General features: G+C 44.8%; 1 protein-coding gene across 1 annotated transcript in view; it reads right to left on the bottom strand.

Annotated features, from left to right (window-relative positions):
* Positions 1 to 533: 533 nt before the first annotated feature.
* Positions 534 to 8649, bottom strand: part of Cers3 (ceramide synthase 3) — a 64824-nt gene continuing 56708 nt past the window's right edge. The window contains exon 10 of the mRNA XM_051148699.1: positions 534 to 810. Within this exon, the coding sequence (XP_051004656.1) occupies positions 631 to 810 (180 nt within the window). The 3' untranslated portion in view covers positions 534 to 630. The remainder of the gene's footprint in view (positions 811 to 8649) is intronic.

Raw genomic sequence — 8649 nt, 5'->3', positions numbered from 1 at the left:
GGAATCAGTACAAAGAGGGTCACTAACACCTGCAGGAGACACAGACACCCCCTTCTATTATCTTACAATCCGTACCCTAATTCTGTGAGGTAGTAGACCAGATGCCATCAGAAACACTGTAGAGAGAAGCAGCTCGGCCACCCCTGGTGGCTCGTGAGCCCTGGAGGCCTGGCCTCTCCTTTGGCTCGGCAACTGCCCACTGGCCCCTTCAAACAGTTTTGGAAAAATGAGGCACTAGTGTGGCCAAACACCTGGAGAAAGTGGGTTTGCTGGACATTCATCAAACCACCCTGAACATGCACGAGGTGGGAAGGTAAGAGAGTTCAAACAAAAGGAGCTCCTGAGAAAGTCAACTGCTTCAAAATCTGTAAGGAGGAAACAAGGAGAACCGGCACCTGCCTGGGGAGATGGCTGAACTCTCTGCGTTCAGCTTAGCTGCTGGGAAATCCATGGGAACCCACTTTTTAACATGTCATCACAAGGCAGGGAGACTGAGTCGCAGGCCAGCTTGGGTGACATAGGAGACTCCATCTAAAATAAAATAAAGGGCAGGCTGGGGTCTCTGTGGGCTCACAGCAGTGGATGGAGGAGCGGTCGGGCTTCCCAGTGTCTTGGCAGCATGCTGTCAAGCTAACGGCCATGCTGACCGTTGGGAATGAGATGCCTGTTGGTTCCAAGGCCATTCTTCAAATAGTTTGTCTTTTTGCCTTTGGTGCCCTCTTCCTCTTCCTCCTCCTCTTCCTCCTCCTCTTCCTCCTCTTCCTCCTCCTCTTCTTCCTCTTCATCATCACTTCTCACATCCTGTATATTCTGGATAAAGGAAAGAATGGGCTGTGAGTGACAACATTCTAATAGTAGTCCATGAACGTGCACGCATGTGGGTCTAGGTTAGAAAGCTGGCTCCCATTAAAGAACCCAAATGCCACATACCACAGAGGCACACCACAGCACAAGTCAGAAATAGACTTTAAAGACTGAAATCTGGGGCCCAGAGTGTGAGCTCAGTCATTTAGAATATGTATCTCTCTTGCAGAGGACCAAGGTTCAGTTCCCACCACCCACATGATGACTCACAGCAATCTATAATGCCGGCTCCAGAGAATATGATGCTCTCTTCTGGCTCCCATGGGTACCGCTCCCCCTACACACATCCAAACTCAACCTCAGGCTGGTAAAATAGCTCAGCAGTCTGGAGACCTGAGTTTGATGCCCAGGCCCTATATGCTAGCACGAGAGAACTGACTCCCACAAGTTGTCCTCTGACTCATGCATGCCTACAATGCTACATGCCCCTGCATACATGAATGTAATTTTAAAGTGTCCATTTTATTAATACTATTTGAATATTTTTCTGTAAAAATCAAACATTAAACAAAAAGCCTAGTCCTTGGTGTGGACTATTTCCCTTTGAGTTATTGGGGGCGCCCAAAGACCACAAAACAATAGAGGCTATTAGCATTGTACTTAGTTGTCCACAGAACTTGTAGGTAAGAGCCTATTGTTGAAGGCAATAGACACTTCAGTCACAGGATTTGCAAAAGTCAAGCTGGCACTGATCCGGAGGCTTCCTGCTGGAAGGGCAGCTTTCATGGTCCTAGCATGTCAAGATGCTGGGCAGGCTGCAGGGGGGAGAAAGACAGCAGCAGCGTTGCCCAGCTGTGACCTCTATGAACTTCAATAGTACTCATCTGGCAAGATTCCAGGTGCCCATTGGTACAAGAGTGGCCTAAGCTATCTGATTGAATTTAAAGCCGTTCAACCAGAAGGAACACATGCCTGGCACTGTAAACCTTGCTGGGGATGCATGGCTAGAGGGCAGAGCCTACTACTGGCACCTTGCTAAGTTGACAGAGCAGCCAACTGTCTTCTAAATGGTTATCCTTATCTGCAAAGGCCAGTCAGCTCACACACCCTAGCAGAGAAGCTTCTTTTTGCAGTGGATGGAGGTTCACTTAGAAAACCATAAATGATCAAAATGCGGACAGCAAGTGGCTTCAGAATGCCCCCCTAAACAGCCTATCTATATCACGTCCCCTCTCCCCAGGGCCCAGGGAACATCACAGAAGAGGGTACAGAAAGACTCAGGTGAAAGACATGAGTCTTACAGACATAACAGGCATTGCACATATGAGCTCTGAGCAGCTGTGGTTGCCTGCATAAGACCTGCTCATGACTAGTCTAGTCAGCATTCTGGCATGGATGGGCAGTGGGGCTCAGAAGGCCCCACACTTAGTTGAGAAGCTCTAACTAGTAGGTGGCTGCCAAGGAAGAAAGTCAGTTTTCCTTAGCCACAGGGTCCTTGGTAGTTGCCCATGGTACAGTGGACAGCTCTGCCTATACCCATGTGTATATGAACAACACGAATCAACTCAGTGGGCTTTGGATGGATGGATGGATGGATGGATACATGGATGGATGCATGGATGGATAGGTGGGTAGGCAGGAAGACAGGCAGGCAAGCAGATAGACTAACTGACAGACAGACTTACAGACAGAGGACATGAGTTTGGGAAGGGAATATAGGGAAGCAGCCTGAGAGAAGATGAAAGAGGGAGTGAGAGGTGGATTTGATTAAAAATATATTCACACATGAAGGGGAAAAAACCATATAAAACTGAAAGGAAATAATGTTTTTTCCAAGTAAAGTATTAGTCTGTAGGCATTTAGTTGTCAGGACATTTTTACTGTCAATAATTAGAGTGCTTTCTACTTTCACTATATAATAAAAAGCTTCTTTGAGGACAATTCTTAACTGAGGTTCTGTTTCTTCTCCTAGCTTCTTACAGTAATCCTGCACAGAAATCTCCTAGACTGACACTGCCCCTGGAAAGGAGGGTGGAGTGTCTGTCTATCAGGCCTCAGTGTGAAAAATAAAATACTGTATAATTTAGTAAAACAAAAGAATTTTGTAACTCCAGTGCCTGATATTACCTCAGGTCATGTGCTTGGCCAATCCACAGTGTCTTTCCTAAACTCAGCATAAAAGAAGGAGAAGGAGGAGCAAGAGGAGGAAGAAGCAGCAACAGCAACATGGAAGGGAAGCTGTCTCTTTCAAGATCTGCAGATATGGAGGGACAGATAGCTATATTCTGAATTTCCCAGAAATGCAACTGTACATGTAACCAAAAGATTACATTCTATTTTGTCCAGAACTTTAAATTCCTGAAGACAGGTTACTAATGACAAAACTGCCAGGGACATCTGAGCCACCAAACACACACCTGTGTCAGTTGTGCTTACAGCCTTCCCATCCATGCAAGTGTATGAATATGTTATGCTTTCTGGCATAGCCACACACATTTCACACATAAGTGTACAAAGTTGTTGGAAATGCCTTTCATTTTATGACAGCTAGGCCATTGTGTTGTTGTTTAAAAGTATGTTTTGAGGGGTTCTATTACCTAGGAATTGAGCCAAGGCTAGTAAAGACCGTGTGTCTGGTAGAATTAAGACCTGCTAGCTCTGATAATGAGTCAGAGCCCAGACAGGAGTCCTAGGAGTTCCTGCCGATAAGACTCTGCTAGGTCGTATGCTGACAAGATCTGGTAATATATATTCAAAAGTGTGTTATTCAAATATTAACAAAACATCACTTTATTTTCTCTTTCATTTTACATGTAACATCTTTACTATACCTAGCAGTGCTGACAGCTAACGGGCTTCCCAAGAGACAGATTGAACCGAGCAGTCAGTATGGACAGTAAGATTCTCCATCACGATCACTGGACTTACAAAACATCCTCTTTACTTAACAGTCAGGAATATAACACCGGTGAGTACAGGAGGCTTGGGGCAGGTAGGTGACTTTGACAAAGCCGCCATACAGCGAGGAGCTACACAGGCTAAACATGGTGCTCTACAGTCCCCTGCTGGACAGAGCTAGGTGGTGTAAACACCAGGAGACAGCAGACCCAGGAGGCCTGTGACTCAGTTCTGAAAGATCCAGCTTTCCCCACCCCCTGGCTGAGAGTTGGCTATCTCCTCATCCCTCCATTCTGACCTTGACTTTGGTACCATCAGGGTTGGCCTTTAGGCGTAAATTTTAAAATAATAAAAATCATCCCCAAATAAATGATTTTATTAGGCTAGACAAACACTGACATGTTCATTATATTTCAATTAAAATGGGCATTCATCTGGGTGTGGTGGAACACATCTTTAATTCTAGCACTTAGGAGGCAGAGGCAGGTAGATCCTATGAGTTCAAGGCCAGCCTGGTCTATAGAGCAAGCTCCAGGCCAGCCAAGGCTACATAACAAGAGCCTGTCTCAAAAACCAAACAACCAAACACCCCAAAAGATGCTCAGGGGTTGGAGAGATGACTCAGTGGCTAAAGCACTGGCTGCACAAGCCTCATGGTCTGAGTTTGGAACCTCAGATCCTACAAAAAGCTAGAGAGAGAGATGCCAACTAGTCTGCTATTGCTATGTTGCTATAGCAAGAAGGGAGGGGAGACATGAGAGTCCCCAGAAGCATGTGGGCTGGCCAGCCTGGCTGGGTAATTATGGGAGACCTCGTCTCAAACAATATGGGAGGTGAAGATGGACAGTGGAGGTTTTTCTCACAGAGAAAGAGAGAGAGAGAGAGAGAGAGGAGAGAGAGAGAGAGAGAGAGAGAGAGAGAGAGAGAGAGAGAGAGAGAGAGAGAGAGAGAGAATACACATACACACAAATAAGCAACACAACACACACTATGGTCAAGATTTAGGGCAAGATTTGTTAACTTATTAATGATTTACCATTAGTAATAGGCACCATTATGACAGACACTAGCTAAGAGATGCTAGACAAATGAAATTCTCTAGTGAGCTGGAGTTAGAAAAACGTAAGTAACACAATCTATATTCTAGGAAAGAAAACACAACTAAAAATCTTTCCAGCAATTAAAATACCTAATAGAAATAGGAACCCAAATTCTTTTGTCTAGGGATTGCAGGAGTGTACACACGTGGCAAAGAACAGTGCTCTCTAGAACACTACCTGTATGCTTTCAGCGTCAACACTTGCCTTGTACATACAGCAGTCTTGGCACAACCAACTCCATTTATTTTACCATATTTCTCACTTGCTGTATTCCAACCCAAATGCCAGGTTCTGCTTCTGGGCCACTAGAACTTGGCTCGTGCAGATTGTTGGCCCTGGACCTTCCACAACTCACTAAAGACCCAAGAAAATGTAGCAAATACAGAAGGATCCAAACCTTTGAAGAGTACAGGGTGGCTCTGTGCTTCAGCAGCCACAGGGCTCTGCAAACTCTGCATGGGCCGTACGCTCACCAAGGCATACGGGGGCGTGTGCTCCTCACCGCCAGCCCCCACCCTAAGGTTGGGCAGTCCCCGCCAGAGACTGTTAATATTCCTACCATTTGACATCACCTGCTTCTAGAATTAGCAAACAGCTTTCTAGCATTCAGCTAACCTTTTCTCCAAAACCTGCCTGGTTCCTCTAGAACACTTTTTCTACACCTTCCGGATGCTGCAATCCTCATGTTGTGATGTGCCCTAAGCATACAATTATTTTTTCCACTACTTCACAACTATAATTTTGCTACTTTTGTGGATCATGATGTAAATATGCACTATGTGGGATATCTGATGTGCGGCCCCTGTAAAAGGGTCCTCTGACCTCCAAATGGGTCAAGACCTAACGGCTGAGAACTGCTGTTCTAGAACAAGCTATTAATATTTATTCCACAATTAGAGATGGATGAATATCAATAAATATCAGTTTTGCCAGGTCTTTTAAGGAATTACATGTCAACAAACCCCTTTGTGTCCACAAAACGCTCAGGACAAGTGTGAGGTGAGAACTAATTGTGCCTTTGTCAGCTGAGCTCTGCAGTCCTCACATCACTAAACAGAACAAGCCCCGACAAATGCACTTATCTGAGCAGATCATGTGGACAGAGAAGGCGTGCGTTCAGAGGACAGACTTGAAATCATAGTGACTATGAAGGAAACCCAAGGCCAGTGTCAGAATATCCCATACATAGCAGAGAGCAAAAAGCCTAAATCTGACCTTCTGGCTTAAGGCCTCTCAAAACAAAAAGTGGTCCTTACACGGCATGTTCTAGAAGCAAGGCATAAAGATGAACACATCTAAAGACTAGCTCAGTGTGAGACCTGAGAGTCAAGTTTCATTCTTTGGCATGTGAGCATCCAACTGCCCATAACTACTTGTTGAAGAAACCGCTCTTTCCTGTTGAGTGCCTCTTTGGCTCAGTAGCAGAACGGTCTGTCCAGGGTAAGTGACCTCTGTGCTCTCTCATGTCACCGACATGTGCACCTGCTTCATGCAGTGTCATGCTTGCCTTCTTAGGTGTATGCCTGTGGTAAGTCTGGAAATCTGCAAGTAAGGGCTCCAGTTTTGTTATTTTTAAGGTTTTTAAGCTTTGGGTGGACATGGCCTCAAGAATGATCTGGTGATCATTTGTTATTTGCAGAAGAAAAAACAGGAAGCTTTTGTGCTGGTCCACACATACAAGATGCTTTCTCTTTGGGTTCAGGGGCAGATATAAACGCTTCTTTTTATTCTGCCCCCAACTCACTAATATAGAGTAAGAAACTTTTATTTCCTTAAATTATGAACACAATCTAATGAAGTTATAATCAAATTTTCATTTAAGTACAATTTAATTATTGTGCTATCACATTATAATCTGTTATTTGATTTCTTTCTAATTCCTGAAACTTTGTTTTGTTTTTCTAAGACCTAGAGACTTTTGCCAATAAACTTCAAACAAAGAGTTATCTTTAGGGTCAGACAGATTCCAAATGGTATTTTCATTTTTCAAAGTTGAAAAATACTGGAGATTTTAGACACTTCCTGCTGTCACAGCCTGGTGACAGCCCAGCCCAGGATACACTAGGGAGCTTTAGATTTTCCAATTTTCCTTCCTTTCTTCCTTCCTTCCCTCCCTCCTTCCTTCCTTCCTTCCTTCCTTTTTCTAAAACTAACGAAACAAAAGACCCAGAGTTTCTGTCACTCCCTTCAGATCCATAAAAACACACTACACTCTGGTGGCCACCAGCTGGTGATGGGTTTGGAATGACTTCACTAAGTAAATATGATTTGCTGTGGAGATTAGCGCTTGGAATCCAGTCCTCTCAAATGGCCATGCTATGCCTCCTGTGGATCCTATGCTAAAACTCGCTCATCCCTACCTGAGCAGAGAAATGTTTGGAACAAAACAATCAAATTTCCTGGGATTTACGACAGGAGAATACCTTGGCTCAACAGGATTAAGTCCAGAAGCTTTGTTTTAAATTTTAATTGGTAAAGTTTATTTTAAATATTAGTATTCAAAATTTTTTACAAAAAACAAAACAAAACAAAACAAAACAAAAACAAAAAATCCATAGACTCCACATGTACCATTGAGAATGAAAAACTCAACCCTAACAGGAGAGCAAGGGACGTGAGCAGCAGCGCAGAGAAGGCGCGGCACCACAGACTGACGCACTGCACAAGGTACTCACGGGGGAACTGTAACCAACACAAGGACATGAAACCTCACTTAATCAAACTGGCAACCACGGAAATGTCTGGTCAAAAGCAAGGTGTGACAAGGAAGAAGGAAGGAGAAACTCAAACACACCTCACACACAAGCCTCCAAAAGCATCCTTCGGCAGCATCCAATAAGCTTGCCTGGCAACTCCAGCTGAGATGCCCACAGCCACGGCCACGAGGAAGCGTATTAATATGAATAATGACGAGACCATCACAGGACAGGTGTAGCGTTCTATATACCAGATAATGCCACTTAGGGAAAGTCTTAAAGAGTCTTAAAAGTCTGGGCCTACAGCCAAGCATAGTCATGACACAAAAACACGGCCTCAAGAGTGCACACCTCTTCTGAAGGTGAGGGGAAGCACGGGACAGGAAGAGTCAGAACACACAGCAATAAACGATCTTCCTTTGCTGTGTTCTCCTGAATGATTCCATCATGTCCTTAGCAGGCATATGGTCACTTGTTCAGTGACCAAGTAAGTAAAGAAATGAATCTATACCCTGACAATACTTCGCCATTTAAGTGTAGATGACTTATATATTCATATCCATAACAGGGACCTGTCCCCTAGGCTTCAGACTCAAATATTCAAGCTAGCTAGTCTCTCAGCTGTCCAACTATCTCATCAAGTTCTTGTGTTCTCATCTGATCTTCCATCTTTCAGCAAATGGCACCAGAACTCCCTCAGCTGCACAGAGCAAATCCTCCAACGTCCTCCTGTTGCAAGAGACCCTGTTCTCCAGTGTGCTGTGCTCAGCCAGGCCCTTGCAATCATCAGCTTTCCAGAAATTGTCTCAGTTACTTCCAACCTGTCTCAGCTCTCTGTGGCCACGTTCCAGCTTCAGAACTGGCCCTGTGGCCTTGGAGCGAGTGGCGCAGCAGTCAGCTGAGCCGAGGCCCAGCTGCATGTGTCCCTCGACACCTACTGATCTGCAGACTTTGGCAGCAGACTTGGGACACACACTGCAGACAGTTCCTGCTGGACAGTGCCACTTTCCCATCTCAGAGGAGCAGGGCTGCTGTTGTTGGCAAGGTTTCTGAATAAAGAAAATTCAGAAGTAACATGCCTGCATTCCTCTAGGGCCAGACAAATCATGATTTGACAACCCCAGTCTACCAGCCCACTTTCAAAAAGGAAT

Source organism: Acomys russatus, chromosome 7, assembly GCF_903995435.1.
Source record: "Acomys russatus chromosome 7, mAcoRus1.1, whole genome shotgun sequence".
NCBI classification, from domain to species: domain Eukaryota; kingdom Metazoa; phylum Chordata; class Mammalia; order Rodentia; family Muridae; genus Acomys; species Acomys russatus.
The sequence above is the reverse complement of the archived record's forward strand: the minus strand, read 5'-3'. Positions and strand labels throughout refer to the sequence as shown.